Source organism: Cetorhinus maximus, chromosome 12 (assembly GCF_964194155.1).
Source record: "Cetorhinus maximus chromosome 12, sCetMax3.hap1.1, whole genome shotgun sequence".
NCBI classification, from domain to species: domain Eukaryota; kingdom Metazoa; phylum Chordata; class Chondrichthyes; order Lamniformes; family Cetorhinidae; genus Cetorhinus; species Cetorhinus maximus.
In genome coordinates, this window is record NC_135890.1 from 94,886,469 (window position 1) to 94,908,424 (window position 21,956).

Sequence of the window (21,956 nt, forward strand, 5' to 3'; positions counted from 1 at the left end):
TCTGCTTGACAAGGCAACCTTCTGAAAGGAAGGGAAGGCCCTGTGCTTTCGCCACAAAGAATAAAGATTGAAAATTTATGATTTTACTGATTTCAGACAGCACAATAGCAGAATCAAGAAAAATGTGCAAGAGTACAAACAAACCTATAAATTATCAAATATAACTTCTTTCTTTGTAAATGACGTGAAAACTAGTTGAAGTTCCTGGTACAGGAAAGATTGACCTAGGGAGTGAAGAATGATGTTGCACTCAGTCACAAAAATCCTAAAGAACGAGATTTACCCAGGTTGTTTTGAGTTAGCTGATTAAATCCATGGCATTACCCAGGTCATTATAATAGGCCTTAGAAATCATTGTCCGGGCTGGGTAAGATCAGTTAAGTTACCATTTCATGATCGCAATCCACTGATCACAACTGCAGAAGATTGGTTTCCCATCTGGTAAGGCCTTCAACTTTCAAATAGCATGTATCCCCCACACATTTGGAGCCAAGCACATTAAAACGCGATGGCACTGGAGATAGACAATGCCAGTAAATACGTGGCACTGCCTGACTGGGAAAGACAGAGCTGTTGGCTCAGGAATTGACAATAATGTGGGTTTGGACTGGAAAAGAGCGGTGTTGCTGCCAGTGAGAGGTTGGTGGCAGCACACTGCGCGCTTGTGAGAGCCTGTAGGCCTGCCATGTGCTTCACTCCCCAACTATAGACAGCCACTTTCTGCTGATAGGTTTCTCAGCACAGTTTTAAAATGGTGCTGCTGCTTAGGGTTGAGGTTGAGATACGATTTTCTGTTCAAATGTCTGACCAATTTAACTTACTGCTATAGCAATGCTGGTGACTTTTGTCATTATAGGACTGACACAAAAAACAATGAATCTTCAGCTAGGAAAGAGAACTGGCACATTGGTACAAAGCTTGAAGTTTGGTACAGCATGGGGGCGGGACGTACAGCACTGTTTATCTGCAAATCATAACAGCTCATTTTATGTATATACTTAGCAAGTAGTTTCGCTCAACCTATCAAACGCAGCTATACTCCGACAATTCAAGCAAAGTGTTGTTACTACATGGAATAGCCTACCCTGTAGAACAAAGTAAGTAATGTAAGTATTTTTGGTAAATAAGACTACAGCAGGTTACAATTTAAATTAGTGTATGAACTCTGTGATCTTTAGGTACTGGCTGATAGTAAATATCTTTATTGTCCTTTGTTCCAAAGGACAGTTCTTTTAATTTGTTCTTATGATGGAACCCTATCAAGGTCATATTTATTGCCCAAACCTATTTGGCCTGAGAAGGTGCTACTAAGTCTTGTGCTGACAGTACTCCCATGATGGTTCCACAGGGAGTTCCAGAATTTTGACCCAGTGGCAATGAATGAATAGCGGTATGTATCCAAGTTGAGATGCAGTGCGCATTGGAGGGAAACCTGATATGTCCCCAAGATATTGTTGATCTGGCCCTACTTGGTATTAGAGGTTATATTGCTGAGAGTTGTTGTTGAAATGGTGAGTTGCTGCAGTGCATCTTATAGATAGTACACTGCACCACAGTGTGCCAATTATGGAAAGAGTGGATATTGAGTCAATGGCAGAGTGCTGATCAAGCAGACTACTTTGTTCTGGATGATATCCAATTGTGTAATGAGTATTTCATTGCATTCTTTACTTTAACATTGTAAATTATGGAGAGGCTTTAAGAAGTCAAAAGGTGACCTTCATCACAGAGTGCTAGCCCCTATCCTACTCATAGTCACATTATTAATATGGCGGGTCCAGTTAAGCATGTACTCAGTGGTGACCCCAAAGATGTTGATGGTGGGATACTCAGCAATCATTACTTTCACCTTTCCTCTGGCACTCAGCCCTTATGTCCCTGCCTGAATTGAGGCTGTAATAAAGTTTCAAGCCAGAGGTTCTGGTGGAACTCAAACTGGATGTCAGTGAGCAGGTTATTTCCAGTGGGGCTCACTTGATAGCCTCACTATGGACTTCTTCCATCAATAATGCTGAAGATTTGTAGAAAACTGATAGCAGTAATTGGCCGGTTTAAGTCTGTTCTGCTTTTTGTCGACAGGACACCCCTAGGCAATGTTCCACATTATTGGATAGATGCCAGTATCAAAGTTGCATTGGGATAGTTTGGCTAGGAGACCTGCTAGTTTTATGCACAGGTGAACTGGCATATCCACTGCACACAACACTTTTCTTAATGTCATGTGAAGTAAACAAAATTGACTAAACACACTGTCCTTTATGATGGTGGGGACCTTGGAAAGTGGCTAGCTGGGATTGGCTATTAGGCACCTAAACACAAATATTTCAGCTTTGACTCTGCCACTCACATGTGGGCACTGTCACAGTTGATAATGGAAATGTTCATGTAGCCGCCTTCTCTCATTAGCTATTTGATTATCCGTTAACATTTTGACTGAATATGCTGGCACTGCAGAACACTGAATGGTTTTCTAAGCTGCTTCAGAAAGAAACCAGCCAACAACATTATAGGACTGGTTACATGTAAATGTGGCAGGTTACCTTTCCTGAAGCACATTAATAAAGTTTGGTTTTTATAGCAGCTTTGAAGATTAATTTTTTTTCTGATTACCAAATGTATTCAGTTTAATCTTACAACTCCACAACTGGGGAGTTTCACTGGCTAGGCCAGCATTTTTATTGCCCATCCCTAATTGCCCTTGAAAATGTGGTGAGCCACCTTCTTGAACCGCTGCAATCCATGTGGTGTAGGTACACCCACAGTGCTGTTAGGGACAGAGTTCCAGGATTTTGACCCAGCGACAGCGAAGGAATGGTGATATAGTTCCAAGTCAGGATGGTGTGTGGTTTGGAGGGGAACTTGCAGGTGGTGGTGTGCCCATGCATCTTGCCCTTTTAGATTGTAGAGGTTATGGGTTTGGAAGGTGCTGTCAAAGGTGCCTTGGTGAGTTGCTGCAGTGCATCTTGTAGATGGTACACACTGCTGCCACTATGGTTCAGTGGTGGAGGCAATGAATGTTTAAGGTGTGGTGGTGCTAATCAAATGGGCTGTTTTGTCCTTGATGATGGCATCAAGCTTCTTGGTTGTTTTTGGAGCTGCACTCATCCAGGCAAGTGGAGAGTACTCCATCACACCTGACTTGTGCCTTATAGACAGTGGACCCGCTTTGGGGATTCAGGTGAGTTACTCCCCTCAGAATCCCCAGTCTCTGACCTGGTCTTGTAGCCACAGTATTTATATGGCTAGTCCAGTTCAGTATCTGGTCAAAGGTAACCCTCAGGATGTTGATAGTGGGGGATTCAATGATGGTAATGCCATTGAATGTCAAGTGGAGATGGTTGGATTCTCCCTTGTTGTACATGTTCATTGCCTGGCACTTGTGTGGCATGAATGTTACTTGCCACTTATCAGTCCAAGCCTAAATGTTGTCTGGGTCTTGCTGCATATGGGCACAGACTCACTAACTCTGGGTTGCTGATCTATTACCCTAACAAGTTAGGCTGAGTGCTATACCCTATTGAATGCATAGGGATGGTGCATTATGGGTAACCATGAATTCCTGGAATTTGCTAAATAACAGTAGGTGACCAGGAAAGAATTTTCCAATTTTTCTTTAAGATTTTTGTTGCTTTTTTGCCTTCCTTAGTAACCTAAATTACCTGCAATTAGGGGCAATAGTGCATGAGATTGCACCATCTAGTGGACAGTCTAAGCATTGTTAGACCTGATGTTCTTCCCTCATTCTATTGTACATTTGCAAGAGCTGGAAGCAATGCATTAAGATACAGCTGTAAGTCTGTTTTGGAAGTAACAAACCTGAGGCTGCATTTCTGACTCTAAAGAAGCATAATTATTTTAAAGACCCAACTAGATATCTAATTGCTGGTACTAGGGATCAAACAAACCCTTTGCATCCACTGAGATGTAGTAGGCTGAAATAGCCACCAAATCAACTCTAAAGGAGCATGGTTTAAAGAATGAAGAGTATAAAGATCCTGGGATTTCACAGATTAAGGAGTAAAATCGATTATCTAGACAATAAAACAAATCAATTCCACTTTGTATTACATGTCTCTGAAGTGGAAGGTTTGCAGAATGCTGCAGGTATTGTCCTGAAGTCCCTTACCAGCCAACTAATATCTCTAAAACGCCCTTTCGTTAATTGGACATTTTGGGTAGGTGTGTATAAGATCTTGTAGTCAGTCCATCAGAAACAACAGAACTGGCTTGTCATAACCAACAGATGAATCCTCACAAAGGTGCTGTCTGAAACCTAAGGTGCAGGTCAATGCAAGAAAGGGCCTTTGGATGCCATTGAGGCTGCTTCTTCGAATATGGCATGGTGCCAGAGCCACTTGCAGTTAACACAGCCTTGGGACAACAGCTGGAAAAAGAGCTGCCAAGTCATAGAAGGGCTTAATTCCATTACATATTTCAGCTGAATAATTTGGTCGACAAATCTAGTACTTGTACCTAAAATGATGTCATATTAACAACTTGCATTTAAAATACAGTGAAGTAAAATGTTTCAAAGTGATTCAAAGCATTCTGAAAAAAAGTAGCATCCAGTCACATAGGTGACCCAAAATTTGGTCAAAGTAGTAGATTTTAAGGAGAATTTTGAAGAAGAGGTGGAGAGATTTAGGAGGGAATTGCAGAGCGTCATGCCATGACAGCAGAAGTCACGGCAGCCAATGGAAATCAAGGTTGTACAAGAGGCCAGAATTGGAGAAACAGAGTTCTGAGGCTTTAGATCTGCATGCTCTTTAGGAGAGGGCAAGATGCCCAGTGGAAAAATAAAGGGAAGTTTGCCCATTAGTTTATGGAAAAGCTCCGTCACATAACATGAAGTATTTTAACCCCATGGTAAAATTTGAAACTATCACAGCAACATGGAAATAAACAGAAACTGATAGTCACATTGGTATCAAAAGGTCACGGCTGACTACTAAGGACAATGCTGAACAGGAAATATGTGTGAACAATTTTCTACTAGGAGAGTAAAAGACACATTACATCCAATAGAGGAAGAAAGAGAGAGTCTGGCTTGGGCACTTATTCAGACATGAAAGATGATTACAATAACATAAACAAAATCAAAGGATGTTGTCCCCATGATTTTGTTCTTCCACAGCCCCCAAATTGAATATCGGACTGCTAGGATGGATATGGAGGTTAAGAGAGATGAAGAATTGCATACTAGATACCTAGTTACTTTGGAACTCCTTTACATTTACTTGGTTAGATTGTTGGTGGACTTGATTCCACATATGATTAGTCCATAACATTTAAAGTTCCTGGAAAGAGTGAAGGTCAAGTGTTAAAGGCAGCTAATTTCACAAATCTGATTACAGCAAATGATATCAGAAGCTTGGAAACAATGATGTCAAGACTTATGAATACACATTCAGCTTCTTAAAAGCTATTGATTAAAGGAAATTTGGAAATCAAGTTTTATTGTTACAAGGCTATTAAATTAATCCACTATCACACTGGGAACCTTGATCAGCCCTTTTTATCTTAACTCCATTACTAACAGATTTGAACAGCAGCAGTTCTAAGTAGGCAAATACATCATACAGCCTCATTTATATTAGCATCCTAATATGGATCTAGAATAATCAGTTGACATGAACAACAAAATGACCAACACATCTTTTTGGTACTTAAATAAATTTTAATATAAAAAAAAGTACAAAATTACTATTAATTTAATACAATGCTCCAAACAAGCCAGTTTAATATACATACAGATTTCAGAAATCTTTAATTCAACTGGTTGAACAAGTGTTGTATATGACAGTAGAAAAACATAGTGAGCTTTATAATAAAACTACAAATAAATATCAATTTATTTGACTTGTATTTACATTTTCACTAGCATTAATGGTTAAATCCCAATAAAAACATAAAAGGTAAAAAATTACAAAATCTGAGTTTATGTTAATAAATATTAAGAGCTATTGATAATACTTTTTCTGTTGTTCTACACATGTAAATGGCTTCATAATAATTACATCCCCACTATTACCCTCTCACTTCCAGTGCCTTCCGGGTGGTCCAAGTTACAGTTCTTAGTGTCAATCTGAAAGAAGGCACAAATGGTCTAGTGAGCTTGGTTGCGGTGCAACAGATCTCCTTACATTTTGCCCCTCTCATTGTGAAGTGCTCCATCATCTCAAGGCAGTCCAGATATAATTTTCGCAGAGAATCAATAGCACTTGTCTATACAATGGATGCAGAGTATTAATGTTAGCTGAGGCTGGGATTTGAACTATGCTGCAAACTCAAAACGGAATATTCCATCACCATGGCTACTGGTCCCTTAAAAGAATGTCAACTTACTGCATTTGTTAATGACACTACTATCTCTGAATTAAATGGTCCATCACATCATGATTGCAGGAGGTAAGAAACCTTTCCAGCTTAAAATATACACAACTGTGTTTTTCAACAGATTTGCATAAATCATTAACAATAGCAAATAGAAGCAATTTATCTATGTAGTCATGTTACTCAATTATGGGACCACAGAACTATCTTTGTATCAAAAATAAATACAAATACTTTTACAAGGGGAAATCAAAAACATAGCATACATATTTGAAGCACCCCTTTAAAAAATCAGAGAAAGACTAATTAAAGCTCTTAGTAATTCAGTTTGGTACTGAGATATGCGGACCAGGAATTAAGCCCATCAATCCCTAGCACATGCTCAATTTCTGATCTCAGCCAGAACAATGATAGGATCCAATCACTACAATTGGCCTCCAGGCGAGAGTGAGGGAAAAAAGAAATAAAGCAACAAGCTGGAACTCCACTCCTGATCACTAGCCAGGAGTCCTGCTGGAATGCACATATATGAACATTGTGTGGGGAGAGAACCAGGCATGTCCATCGTGCTCCAGCCTCTCTGACCATCTCCCAATTGTAAAATAGCCTACTCATTTTCACAGGTACTAGGAGCCTATCAGTGTCTGTTTGCTTTGGCTGGGGAGCTAGAATGAGGGGTCAGAGCCTCAGGCTAAGGAAATGGCCATTTAGGACTGAGATAGAGAGAAATAACTTCTGAGTGTTGTGAACCTTTGGATTTCCTTAGGAGAGCTGTGGATGCTCAATTATTGAGTATTTTCAAGACTGAGCGACAGATTTTTGGACACTAAGAGAATACAGGGATATGGGGATAGGGTGGAAAAATGGAATTCAGGTAGATCAGCTATGATCTTATTGAATGGCAGAGCAGGCTTGAGGGATAATAAGTTTAGTTTTCTCATGTAAAACTATACCTCAGTATGTCTTTTTTTAATTTGCTCGTGAGATGTGGGCATCCCTGGCAACACTAGTATTTATTGCTCGTCCTCCTTGAGTAATCACTTTCAGGAATGGTAAAAAGAAAAAGGGAAGGTTGAGGATGTAATTACAACATGGAGTAAAATTTACCTATGGATCATTCACATTTTCAATAGAATGTTAATGGTGAACATCCAATATAGGTTTTGCATACAAATATGTTTATAGTACTATGCATAATGATTATCTGACATGATTAATGGCTCAAATATACTGTCTTTCTGAATCAGTCCTTCCTTTCAATAATTTATACATCAGAAAAGGATTCACTTTGCGACGTTAATATTTCAATAATAAAAGCCAGAGGCTTAAAAGGGTAATGTTCAGGACAGAGCCTTTTTGATCTATAGGTTAAGAGAACTTAAAAAGTATAAGAAAGCTGTTCAGGGAACAAGTCTGCTGCTGACGTCTAGAAACACAAATTCGCATTCTACCCAGGATTATAGATTAACTACAGCGTTCAAAAGCAACAGATCTAGAACATCAGGAACAGCAGTTTTTCAAATGAATCACCCACACTGCACAGAGACTCATCTACTGGGACAGTAGCAGCAACATAAAAAGAACAGGACTCCTACATGTTGACGTAGTGGAATTTTTCTTTTCAGCCATTGCTATCACACACGCTTCATAACGAAGGTTGGAACTGAAAATTTTGAAAGGGCAGACCAGTTTAACCAGCTGATTTGTTTAGGCCAATGATGAAGATAGATTTTCTCCCAGTGGATTTCAGCCTTTAAGTTTATCAGAATTGTTCCTGCGATTAGAAGTCCTGGTCAGAAGCATGTAAAACCAAAGATCTATGATGAAGGAAAGCGATAGTACTTCCTCTCCCATTCATCACTCTGAATGTTACAATATGTCGGCCCAACTATTGGACTGTATTCTCATTCGCCATACTTAAAATTGCAAATCGTTGAACAACTTAACAGGAAATGGAATGATAGAGTAAATGTAAATCAATATACTTGGGAGTCTGGTAAATTGGACTGGAATGGGAGCATTTGCCACAAATTGATCCTGTAGAATTAGCCGTCATTCAGACTTAATTTCAAGCCATAATTTATTCACTTTTATTTTCCTTTATATTCAGTCACTAGTAGGAACTGTAGCTGACTAAAATGGCTCTAACAACTTCATACTGGCTTCTGATTGAACATGCACTGTCAAAGGAATATGGATTCAATCATTTTAAAAACAGGGAGCTTCCTCACGTAATAAGTTCATACGTTTAACATTGTCAATTCTTCATTTGGATTTTTTTTTGGTACCCCAATCTTCCTACAATCAAGTATTTATTGAAATAGATTGCACCATCAATAACAAAACATGTATTTGCCAGATTGTAAACAGCAACCTCAGTTTGTAAAAATAATGTGATTCTGCTCTAAAACACCAATTTAAACATGATTTTTTTCCCATGTTTAGTTTGTATAAATGCTACTGTTAATCTGATCAGTACTGGGATATTCATAAAAATTAAACGTCTACAAATGCCATCACTATAGTCATCACTAAACACAAATAACAATTGTTTCCATGTATTTATTTGCAATTTTCATATCTGCATCATAAAACACATCAGAATCTAGTCCATTGGTAAATATTAAGCGTAATTGTCACGGATACTGGCAGCATAATGTTCCTTCCGTTGCACACTAAGGATCTTGTCACAGCATTCACTCCACTTTGCAATTTTGTCATTTTACCTTGTCACGCAGGAGTATAATTTACTGAATTGATTTTCCCCCAGATTACAGCGAACAACCATCCTGCAAAAAACATGATTGTATTATAATTATTTATTCAGAAAAATCCAAATTTACACTGAATAATACAACCTGACCTAAAATATGCCAAAGTCCTTAACTAGGTCATGCTATTTTCTCATAAATAATCTTCTGATTCTGACACCTCTGCTGTGTTTGTTTAAAAAATAAATGTAATGAAATAATCATCCCAAATGGTGGGTAACATCAGTAAAGTGATGGAAGGGGTCATCAACAGTGCTATCAAGCGGTACTTGCTTAGCAATAACCTGCTCACTGACAACCATTTTGAGTTCCGCCAGGGACACTCAGCTCATGACCTCATTACAGCCTTGGTTCAAACATGGACAAAAGAGCATATCTCCTGATGTGAGGTGAGAGTGACTGCCCTTGACATCAAGACCAAGTGTGGCATCAAGGAGCCCTTGCAAAACTGGAGTCAATAGGAATCAGGGGGAAAACTCTCCACTGGTTGGAGTCATACCCAGTACAAAGGAAGATGGTTGTGGTTGTTGGAGGTCAGTCATCTCAGCTCCGGGACTTCACTGCAGGTGTTCCTCAGGGTAGTGTCCTCAGCCCAACTATCTTCAGCTGTTTCATCAATGACCTTCCTTCCATCATAAGGTCAGAAGTGGGGATGTTCACTGATGATTGCACAATGTTCAGCACCATTCATGACTCCTCAGATACTGGACCAGTCCATGTCCAAATGAGGCAAGACCTGGATAATATCCAGGCTTGGGCTGACAAGTGGCAAGTAACATTCACGCCACACAAGTGTCAGGCAATGGCCATCTCCAACAAGAGAGAATCTAACCATTGCCCCTTGACGTTCAATGGCATTACCATATCTGAATGTCCCACTATCAACATCCTGGTGGTTATCATTGAACAGAAACTGAACTGGACTAACCATATAAATACTGTGGCTACAAGAGTAGGTCAGAGACTAGGAATCCTGCAACATGAGTAACTCAGCTCCTGACTCCCCAAAGCCTGTCCACCATCTACAAGGCACAAGTCAGGAGTGTGATGGAATACTCCCCACTTGCCTGGATGAGTGCAGCTCCCATAACACTCAAGAAGCTCGTCACCGTCCGGGACAAAGCACCCCGGTTGATTGGCACCACATCCACAAACATTCACTCCCTCCAGCACCGATGCACAGTGGTAGCAATGTGTACCATCTACAAGATGCACTGCAGGGATTCACCAAGAATTAGACAGCACCTCCAAACCCATGACCACTCCCAACTAGAAGGACAAGGGCAGCAGACAGATGGGAACACCACCACTCTCAAGTTCCCCTCCTAGTCACTCAGCATCCTGACTTGGAAATATATCGCCGTTCCTTCACTGTCGCTGAGTCAAAATCCCAGAACTCCCTCTCTAACAGCATTGTGGGCGTACCTACACCACATGGACTACAGCAGTTCAAGAAAGCAGCTCACCACCACCTTTTCAAGGGCAACTAAGGATGGGCAATAAATGCTGGCCCAGCCAGCGAAACCAACAGTGAATGAATAAAAAAAACAGGTTTGACTCTCCATTCAACTAAGTTTCCTATCTCAAACTATTGTGCTACATAAGTGTGGAGTGAAGGTTGGAGTGAACCGAGATGGCCTTCATTCTTCTTTACAAGCCTCACATAAGCAACTTGTCAAATGCTTTTTCAGAATTCAGGGCTAAGCCACTAGATTGCTTATCTACCAATATTGTTAACTCAAAGAGTTCTATTTTGTTTGTGAAGTATGACAGGTGACTTCTAAATCAATACTGATCACTGCTGTGGAATCTGTGCTCATTAAATCAGCAATGATAAAGTCCCCCGAACTAGCTGCTCCACTAACACGAAAAAGTCACTGCCATTTATCAATTAGCAAAAACATACCAACAGCTGCTGATCATGATTTTATATTAAATTTGTGCTAAACAATTTTAAATGGGATGGTGATGTTTTCTTCAAAAATAAGCATAAATTGTATTGGTTACATTTATTGAAAATTCAACTTCCAATACTAGAGACGTTAAAACTTATCTACAATGCTACAGTATGTGAAAGACGTGGAGTAAATTTAGCAGGAAATGTGATCATTTTGTACCTATTTAGTGCCAAGAAAGAAACAGCAGTATCTGATAATTAAGATGCTGTTGTAAACAGTTCAGTCTTATTGCGCATTTCCTTGCTTCCCATATTGGGAAATATATTAAAGAGAGACCAGGAAAGAAAAGGCTGTGAAAGGATCTTTAAAAGAACAGCTTCGGAACTGAAACCATTGTTGAAAAATGTGATTCATATTTCACATCCCAAGGATATTATTCAAGGACTTTGTTTGGAAATTACTTTTATAACTATTCCTTTCTAATCCATTCTGTCCTGTACATAGTGACAATAACACACCAGCAATGAAAATATGAGAAACACTCTTGTCTGACTCAAAGGAGTTCATTTTGCTTTCATTAACTCCACCCAAAGTAATTTCAGCCTTAATGAGAAATAATTAGTTTAACTAGAAAAAAGGCACGCCCTTACAATTCAAAACCTGAACTTCTACAAAATTAATGTATACATGATTGCATTAAACCAGCTTTAGGAAATTTCTTTACTACCAATAAAAATATAACATAGCAGACATTTTCTGAGTCACATCATGGCTTGAATTTCTTACCAGATCAGAACTTTGTGGAAAACAAGCAAAGCACCAAGATATCAACCATAAGCTACTACCAAAATCTAATAAAATAAAGCAGAACCTCTACTGATCAAATCTATATTTAAAATCTTAGGTGTGCCCACGGATCCTGTCAACATTTTCCATCATAAATTCCTATGCCTGCGCTTATAATGGAAGCTGTGCATGTAAAATTTACCAGGCTGTAATTAGACCCTGCCCTCCAGGGAAGGCAATGCAGTATTTTTTAAGTTAATTAAATAATAGATAGTTTCTGATAGGCACATAAGTAGGAAAGGTGGGTGCTTCTGAGTACAGCCATGTTTAAAATAAAGACCATTTTAATCCAATGAAAACTTATGTATGCATAACTTTTAGCATACATTTCTAAGTTATTGAGGCAACAAATTAATGTCCACACAGCACAAATGAAATCCATCCCTCACACTTTGAGAAAAAATAAATGCTCCTAGTTGATAATAGTTGTCGTGTAGTGAATTAGGATTAAAAATTCAATTGAGTAATTTGTGAGCTAGCACCAGAATGACAATAGAAGCTGTCAGTTTATCATAAAGTTCAGTTGGCTCAGAGAAGAGAATCTGCCATCCAGTCTGGCCACAACGTAGTTCTAGCTCAACAGTATGTGGTGGACTCGGAATGCTTTCTGGAGTCACCTAGCAAGCCATTCAGTTGCTAAGGAGACTAAGAATGGACAATAAATGCCACCTGCATAGTGTTACCTATTTCCTGAGAACAAAGGATTTTTGTCAAGCAATTTGTAATTGTTAGAAACCATAAAATCTGAAGTTTCAGTGGAATTTGAACATTGAACGGCTCCCTAAATTACTTATTATTCTTCAGAATATAGCCTCAATCCTTTCCTTCTGATAGCAGATGGAAAATGGATATCACATTGATCTTGGTATAAATTTACGATTCTTTTCCCCTCCGAGTTCACACCAAAGAATTATAGGGTTTAGAGGTCGGTAATACTGTTTGATTCATTAATTTATAAATAAAGTTACTGATTTCAGGTTCTATTAATTAGTATAATTGTGCTTTAACTGGTTAGCTCTTCAACCATTACAAAACAGTTTACCACTCCTACAAGTCCTCATCCAGCTAAAGCTTTAGAATCAAGAAATTTTAAACCACACAAACCATATGTTATTATAAATCGCATGGGTAAAAGAAGCCAACTTTGCATGCTCAATATCAATAGACAAAGGAGCAAAAAGACAAAATCATTTTTATTTATCAGCTGCAATCTTCCTAAAAGTAGATTAAAAGAAGACACACTAAAAGCAGCTTACAAAGATTTATCCAACAGATTTTGTTTAGGTAGTGACGAGAGGGGAGACAGTAAGAAAACTAGGTCAATGTGGTTTAAGGGTGGCATTTCCTTCCTTCAAACAGTCTATTGTAATTACAATTATATTGTATAAATAAAACAGTCAATTAGTGGTACAGAACTTGAAATATTGCTGAAGAGAGAGACATGATGACAAAGCTTTTCATCTTACACAGCTTACAAATGCAAGAATGCCAAATTTCAAATGATCACAACAATTTATATTACAGGAGAAAAGGGTACTGATAGGTTGGCAAGTCAGCTCTAAGTGGCTGAGGCATTGCCATGGAGAAATCACCGGGGAACTACAGGCTCCCCAAGCTCCCGAGTAATTTATAAAAGGCACAAGGCTTGAACATATCCCTTTTGTTTGCAGCGAACAAGTAAGTCCCTGTACATGAATGTATATCACTTCCAGCAAGCATAAATGAGCTGCCTTGTGAGCTGGCCTGATTATCTTAAATTGTTTGTTAGTTTAGTTATTAGTTCACTCAGGATTGTTCAAGTGCTACCCAATAAAGGGAATTACATCAAACAGCAAAAGTTTTGTTTGGGGTTTTGCAAGTGCAGGCTGGTTGAGTACGGCCTGTTCTCTACCTATTATGAACAGACAAAGGAACATGTTGTTTGATTCGATCAGCCAATTGCTGGGACATATGGCCTACACGTCTCTCTTTTCAGCAAGGTTCAAATAAAACTTGGAGCTGTTTAGTAAATTGTTCATATTTGTGCAGTTTAGGTATCTAGTCCATCATCGTGTCTGCAATTTCCCCTTCAAAATAAACTCCTGGAGTCATCATATTTTCATTTGTCAAGGGCTCAGGATTGTCCAACCTATGAATATCTCCAGAGACACTGTGATTTTTCTTTCCCCCTCAGCTGATTGTGCAAAGAATCCTTCTTCTACCATTAGTTTTTTATGTTTGATTCTTAGGGGAAAATCCAACTGTAAATGTCAGTCAATACTAACATCTAAACCTCATCCTAAGTCAGGGAGGATGGAAGAGAAGAGACATCTCAATTTCTGTGAAGTTGTTTGGGCTAGTGATTGTGCAGCATTGGGCTAATAACGGTGCGGCATTGAGAAATTCTCAGGAATTGTGAGGAAACTGGGAGTTGAGTACAGGGGTGGTGATAGCATCCATGTTGTGTTCAGAAAGGGCCCCTGAAAAATTGGTGCAAGCCTTAAGTAGGTGCACTCTTAAGTAGGTGTTCTCTTTGGGTCAGGATTGACAAAACAGTTGAATTCTCAAGGCTGCACCATTTAGTCAATATTCTCACAAGCACTGCTGCCTTCCTCATCTTTGAAAATGAAAAAAAATGTGCAGGTTATCGAGCGCTTAACATTTTACCTTCCCTCAAATTTCCTTTTTTTATGCAAGGGACTTTGACAATCTTTCTGGGCATGCTATGATCCAAAGGTATTTCTATGTTACAGAGTGTATAAAACATGCAGGTTGAGACATTTGAGGTCCATGTACAGTTATATTTGTATAAATTACTGTGGCAGTGATGGGGCTGAGGTTCTTCCAAGCATGTCAGGCGGCTGACGGTTTAAATACTCACTGCCAGATTGTGTTTCCTTTTCAAACTGGTGACTGAAAGCAAGGCAGTAAATTTAAATGTTCACCAGCAACCACTTTCTCCATGATTTAACACATGGCTTGGTGGCTAATCTGAGAAAAGATGCCTTGCAAATCTGCACTCTCTCTGGAAGAGGTCTGATCCCTGACGAGGGAAAGCGAAGTGGCGACAGCCTGATGTAAAGTGACTCAGCACTATCTGCACATACTGTGACACCTGATTGATGTTGCAATTCCACAGGAGCAAAATACACGCACACCATACAACACACGTTAATTTTTATACTTCAAATCCTGAATCATTATAAAAAGCTGGAGGACAGATTGAAGAGAAATTAAATTGTGGGAAGTTTTTATCATTTCTGCAGTTTATATGTGATGGCTTTTTTTGGTTGAAAGGTACAGCTTATGGGGTAGGTTCCACCATTTACATTCTTTACCTTCTACGTGCAGAAATAATTTTGTGCAACCTCACTTACCCTTACGTTGCTATTGCTGCTAGCACAGGATGATAAGCCAAGAGGAAGCTGAGTGCTGCGCTCCAGACTCGCAACCATCTGTCGAGATTCAGCCAGCAGACGTTGCAGTTTAGTCGTTGGTGAACAACCGTCTCTATAAGTCTTTAGAGAATTTGGCAAGTCTCATTAGTTTGCATTAACACGAAGGCATGTTATCTAGTAATTCTTGTTCACAAAAGGTATTGTGCATAATGAATGTAAATTAAAATTCACGATAATCGATACGGTTTGCTCTAACAAAAAATTGCACAACACGCAAGGATAAATAGCTTGCTAGCTTGGCAAGTATAACAGTCATGCTTCTGAAATTCAAAGATTCCAAAAGAAACTCAGCTATTCTAAATTATCACTGAAAGGTTTGATTAAACAAAAATAAGAATCTGGGATCTCACCTCACCCACCTATTTAACAAAGTTTAAAACGTGCCCCCAAAAGCCATTCATCAGCAGTTACTGTATTAGCACGTAGTATGTATACATGAAGGTCAAACTCAACAGAGTGCAAGGCCTTTTCAAATACACAAAGTAGGATATTCACTGCCTTATATATTCTGGCAAAGGGACTATACTTGAAATGTTACCTCATCTGTTCAGTCCACAGCTTCTGCCTGACTGACTTGAACAGTTCCAGCATTTTCCATTTCAGATTTTTAGCAGATGCCTTTTTTTCACTTATTAACTGATCCTTCTTGGTTGGATTCATTGTTGTATAATAATGAATAATTCAGGAAGTACTGTTTTGCAGAAATCCATATAGACCTTTTAAGATTACTGAGCTTTTCAAACCAATGGTGTACTTTTTATAAAGATGTATTAGCACAGTTAAAGGATACCAATGCTGGCAAAAGTTCTTACTGATTATAATTGTTTCCTCCTCTAGGGATAAATCTTTAGTAGGCTGTAAAAACTTACATTAGCAGCAGACACCCTTTCGCTGTCCTCATTAGTGCTCAGCCTCACAGGTGAAACAGAGTTATTCATGGAAAGGTCACTGTGGAGGTTGCTCTTTCCCCTCGATCTTTCTCTCACTGGTGAGGAATTCATGGAACGTAGTGGTGACTCCAGACTAAAAGTGTTCAATTCCAGCCTTTCCTCACTGTTGATGGCATAGGAAGAATAACATGAAAAGGAAACCCTGATATCTTTAAGTTTGTGTTTCAAAGCTACTGAATTCTACCTGTTTGACTCACAAATTATGAAATGAGAAATAATGCAAGGTGAAAACCAGCTAGAAAAGTTCATAACAGCAAAATTGTGCTTTGTCAGGTCCCCTAACTAATTTCCCCTAACTAAAGAAGCACTGACTTCAATTTTTCTCTCTCCCATTTTCGCTTATTATTAGTGAATTGTGGTGACAAATTATAGAGTATAAATCCACATAGGAACCCCAGGTAGCACTTGAATATCTAATGCTCATTCTTGATGTATGAGCCTAGGCACCGTCAGGCATTCAGACATAGAGCGAATTACTTTCAAATCCAATCTTTTCTTCACCCAATGCTTCCCAAATGTACTTAGCAAAAGACATTATGTGCTTAATCTCTACAGTACAGCTTAGACTCACAACCTTCTACAGGAGTGCTATTAATGAGCTTAGTTTGACACTTAAAAAAAGTAAGCAGTCAAAAAACCCCTACAATATAACATTCTCCCACCCAATTAACGTATAGAGAATGAAGCATTGCATCAGCAAATACAGGTACTTCTAAAAAAAGTGGTACATATTGAACAGAATCCATATACATTTACAACTTTTGGTCTGGAAATTCCTGCCTCTGGTGCAGATCAGAATCCTACTGGGGTTTTCCCAAGATTTAAAATGAAACTCATCCCACATTGCTCTGCTATCGATGGTTGCCCTTTTAATCCTTAAGACGTTTTTTTTAAAACTGACATTCCCGCACCTCTTTTTTCCCACACTAGCAGGACTGTCTATCCCACGTGAGGATCCTGAGCCATCATTTAGGTACAGCCACCACAAGTCCTTTACATCTACAGCTGGCTGATAAATCTTCATCCACTCTTGTTCCGAATTTGGTGGCTCCTGGTCGGTTTCATTCCTTGTACGAGGCTGAATCATTTCTTCACCAATTCTGCAGTCAGTTAGTTCATTGCTGTATTTATCCTCTATTTTATGACTCTCCGAAGTCTTTGCTACTTCTTTGGGTGACACAATAGAAGTTGCACTTGTCTTTGAGCAAACAGTGTAATGACTGTCCACTGAAATGGCGGTTAAGTTGCCTTTGCAGGTAGGACTGTGATGATCAATGTTTGTATAACCTATATTATTATACGGTTCCATACATTCTGTGGTATTGACATCAGAAGACCCTTCAAATCTCCATTTCTGCGTCCTTGGCACTTGCTGTAAATTGTCATCTCTTACCTGAGGTGAGATGCAATTGTTTGAAGCTGTATATTTGGAGCTTTGCTTTGGTATAACATATTTTGTAGGTTTTTTATTAGAATCATTAACATTAGTCTGTAGAGTATAGCTCTTGAATGCCAGATTTCCATTAGCAGTCTGATCAAAGTCGGTGGGGAAGAAAGTTTGAGCATTTACGCATTCAGACGAGGTATAATTTCTGAGAGTGTTGCCCACTTCTGTGACCAATAAATGGCCCTGTTCTTTGGTATTATTTGAAGTTAATTCACCATTGAAATTCTGCATTGCTTTGATTGTTTCTTCTTTGTGGCTATTGGTCATGCAATCTTTGCTTGCCTCCTTTTTCCATTTTCTAATGACCACATCATTTTTCCGTTCTTGTCCATCTGTCTCATTCTGTGTCACAGAGTTGGAATCTGAGAGAAGTCTACTTGAACTTAGATAAGAAAGAAAAAAAAAGTACTTCAAACTGAATCAATGGCAAGAGCTTGTGATTAAGTTTTCATAGCCCTTTTATTGAATTTTTCAAATGTTAATATTGCACAACTCTTCAAAGGACTGCATAAAAATTTCAAATGTCAATTGGTGCTGAAAGAACTAGATAGATAAGTATGAAAATGTCACCATAATTAGAACATCTGTATTTTGATTATGCTGTCAATTCTGGGCAGGTTTTCAGCTTTATATTCAACATGTCAAAAATATATGCTTCAGGAACATTACACACCAGAACATACAAAATGGAATTGTCGAATCAGGATATAAGCACAAATTTTGCAGTGTCTTCATCTCAAGCTTTCAATTTGCTCTTTTTGCTCCAATATTCAGTGTCTACCACATGTCAACATTAAACCAGTTTTCCACTTGTATGAAAGGACATTCCAAATATACATCGTAAATAGGTAAACCAGAATCATTCCCCATTTCTTTTCTGGAAGACATTTTCTACTACCTTACATTAATAGTTTAAATTACAAAAGCTAGTTAACCCTTAACCATAATTGACAAACATTTAATGGACAATTGGCTTCAGAATCCCAGCACCCAAGAACAAAAATATCAAATCGGGCTCCCATTCCCAATTGCTGTCCAGAGAACACTACTAGAAAGTGAAAGTTTGGATAGCAGTTGAGTTCAGAATTGTGCCTTTGCATTATCTTATGAAGGAAGGTTGAACAGGTTGGGCTATACCTATTGGAGTTTGGAAGAATGAGAGGTGATCTTATGAAACATGTAAGGGCTTGAGGGGACTTAATAGGGTGGATACCTGGAGAATGTTTCCTCTTCTGGGGGAGACTAAATCTAGGGGATACAGTTTAAGAATAAGACAGAGATGCGGAAAATTTTTTTCTCTCAGAGGGATGTTAGTCTATGGAATTCTCTTCCCCAGAAAGTAGTGAAGGCTGGTCTTTAAATTTATTCAAGACTGAGTTAGATAGATTTTTGATAAACAAGGGAGTCAAGGGTTATGGGGGGCAGACAGGAAGTGGAACTGAGACTATATTGATCATATTAAGTGGCGGAGCAGACTCAAAGGGCCAAATGGCCTAATCCTGCTCCCAAGTCCTATGTTCCTATGAACAGAGACAGACTGGCTCCATCAAAAAGAGAGGGGAATGTTGTTAATGTAGCACACCATAGAAATAGGAGCAAGAGTAGGCCAGTAGGCCCCAGGAGCCTGTTCCATCACTATTATGCTGATCTGTGCCTCAACTCCATTTATACTTTTTCTCCATATTCCTCTATCCTTACCGAACAAAAATCTATTGATCTTGGTCTTAAAAATCTCAATTAACTCATCATCAACCACAGCCTTTTAGAGAGAGTTCCAGATTTCCACTTCCATTTTGTATGAGAAAATGCTTCCTAATTTTACTCCTAACTGGCCCAGCACTAATTTTAAGGTTATGTCCCTTTGTTCTGAATTCCCACGTCAGATTAAATAGGCTGTCTGTACCAAGACCCATATCCTGTGTCATTTTAAACACCTTGATTGGATCACCTTTCAGCTTTTTGAACATGAAGCCATACATAGGAGCAAGCAGAAAATCTCCTGATTCCCATGTAGCCAGTCCACTGGGTTGTGGTGTCCAGCAGGGCAATTATAATGCTATCAATCATTGTTCAGGCTCAGATATAAAGACCACGCCAAAAAAATTCTGGCATTTCTCTGCTCTCTATTTTGTGAGCAATGTCAAATTGTACTATCCTAGTGCTGGCCCTATCTGCAATATCCCTGGCTAATGTGGCTCAGCTAATTGGGATTATGCCATTCTGGAACTAGCAAATACTTTTACGGATGCATAAAGAGCAATTGGCTTGTGGCTTCAATCTCCCCTCCAAGCCACAACACTGGAGCCAATCTGGAACTAATTGAAACTCATATTTCACTTCTGCTCTACTGTGGCATTAAGAACCATTGAACATCAATGACCAACAAAAATTGTTTACAAGGATGGAATTATCACAACTAAATGGTGGTAACTCTCAAAATCTAGTCAATATCACCATATGAATGGTACACCACAGAGACTGGTGGGGAAGCATCCCCACTTATACACAAACACTGTGCCGGAGTGCCAGGACATTGGTTGTCATCTAAGACGCCCATAATATGAGCTTCCTCCTTAGGCAGAGAGGAAGACACATGCTTTTCCCAGAGTGGAAGGGAAATATTAGTCATACTAGTCCACTTTCATAAACCTCCCAGCATAAGCCTAATATCAGGTTTCACCACCTAAGATGGCTGCCTTACTGATATATGCTAGTTAAACATTTTATAATTAATATTTATTTATGTATTGATAACATAATTCCTGCTTGTGAAGTTTCAAGTTATATTTATACCTCAATGAGTAAATGAATACATCACATGAAATGACACACAGTTTGCACAGTCCATTTTCAATTCCTACCTTGCGCAACTTTCAACCAAGGCACAGCTATGATGTGTCGATTTATTGCACTATGCCAAAAAAATTGGAAGGGGTGTGTGAAAGGAGAGCAACTTTTAAAACACCATAATCACATCTTCCTGCCTACCTAATTTCAAGGATTTTCTCCTCCTGCTTTTGGATCAACTCCTGAGAACTTTCAAGATTCAGATGCAGAAGCTGCAAGTCATGTTGTTGCTTTTCATTTACCTGATCACAAGATGTAGAAGAGATACATAATAAGGATTAGATAGATACAATGACTTTACTTTCCAAACAAATATCTGTGAAGACTGGGAAGACAGTACATGCTAGAATGAATTAAGAAAGTAACAATGGCCAATTTCATCTCAATAACGATTAATAGTTTACTCTACAAAATTATGGATTTACATACTGAACCACACTTTCTATACACTATGCCAATAATGTATGACTACATGGTAACCTAGAATAATTGCAAGATTGTGTTTTATACAGTACATTAGAAATAACTCAATCTTAATATGCCCAACACAGAGTGCATCTTCTTTCCCCATAGGGAGACACTCTTTATCAAAGCTAAGAAATCTTAGATACAGGTTGGTAAAGCCAAAGTTTGGGGATCTTAAACTGTACACGTAGGCACTGCTGGACATTAAACAGTTAAAACTGTGCAACAAAGTACTTCTAAGATTCTTGTTACTTGCTCAGATTGTACAACCTACCTGTTATTGCACTGGCTTGCATGGTTTTTCCGGACTAAGTTGGAAGAATCCCAGCTCCCAGTAACTGGTCTGCTCCTCCAAGTTGAACTAGTGAGCCGGCCTGGCTAGTCAATCCATTAACAGCAGCATGGAATTCTGCAGAACTGCCTGCTTACCCAGTCGTCAAACAGCCTGTCATCTCAGAACCCAATAAATCCCAAAGAGACCTAGCTTATCTCTCTCCCTTCCCTCCATAAGAATAGAATCACTGGTTGGTTGACAAATAACAAGCACAGTTTTAAGGCATCACCAGCAGCACATGTCCCAAAATGTGCAATTATATTGCTGCCATCCTCTTGATCAGAGCATCAAAACACACCATACCCAAAAAAATCATTAATTTGATGTGCAGAGCTTCAACAGTGGTTGTTTAAATGCCAATATCACAATCATGGTACACCTGAATAAAGTGCCTGTTCTCATAATTGGCCTTTGGGTAATACCTACTAGCAGCTTTGCAAGCCTCAGAATATCATTTCACCTAAAAGAAGGAAATCTGCCTTCAGTATGGTGAAAGGACCCAGGCAGGACAATTTAATATTATAGACTACCAAGTTCAATGCCACGTACCAGTCTTATTCATCATAATCAATTTAAGTTGTCCTTATTAGAGGGTTTTTGACAAAAAGGCAGCGATTAAGGTCGCTTT

At 38.9% G+C, this 21,956-nt stretch overlaps 1 protein-coding gene across 4 annotated transcripts in view; it reads right to left on the reverse strand.

Annotated features, from left to right (window-relative positions):
* Positions 1–7,988: 7,988 nt before the first annotated feature.
* Positions 7,989–21,956, reverse strand: part of ccdc62 (coiled-coil domain containing 62) — a 46,471-nt gene continuing 32,503 nt past the window's right edge. The window contains exons 11-16 of one of the 4 annotated variants that reach the window (XM_078554123.1): positions 20,671–20,771; positions 17,147–18,064; positions 16,155–16,338; positions 15,205–15,345; positions 9,060–9,122; positions 7,989–8,107 (exon numbers count right to left, since the gene is read on the reverse strand). In XM_078554123.1, coding sequence (XP_078410249.1) covers positions 9,105–9,122; positions 15,205–15,345; positions 16,155–16,338; positions 17,147–18,064; positions 20,671–20,771 — 1,362 coding nt within the window. In that variant the 3' untranslated portion in view covers positions 7,989–8,107; positions 9,060–9,104. Of the gene's footprint in view, positions 8,108–8,616; positions 9,123–14,267; positions 14,445–15,204; positions 15,346–16,154; positions 16,339–17,146; positions 18,065–20,670; positions 20,772–21,956 lie in introns of those variants that run through there. The other 3 variants (XM_078554122.1, XM_078554120.1, XM_078554121.1) reach the window with 3 other exon arrangements.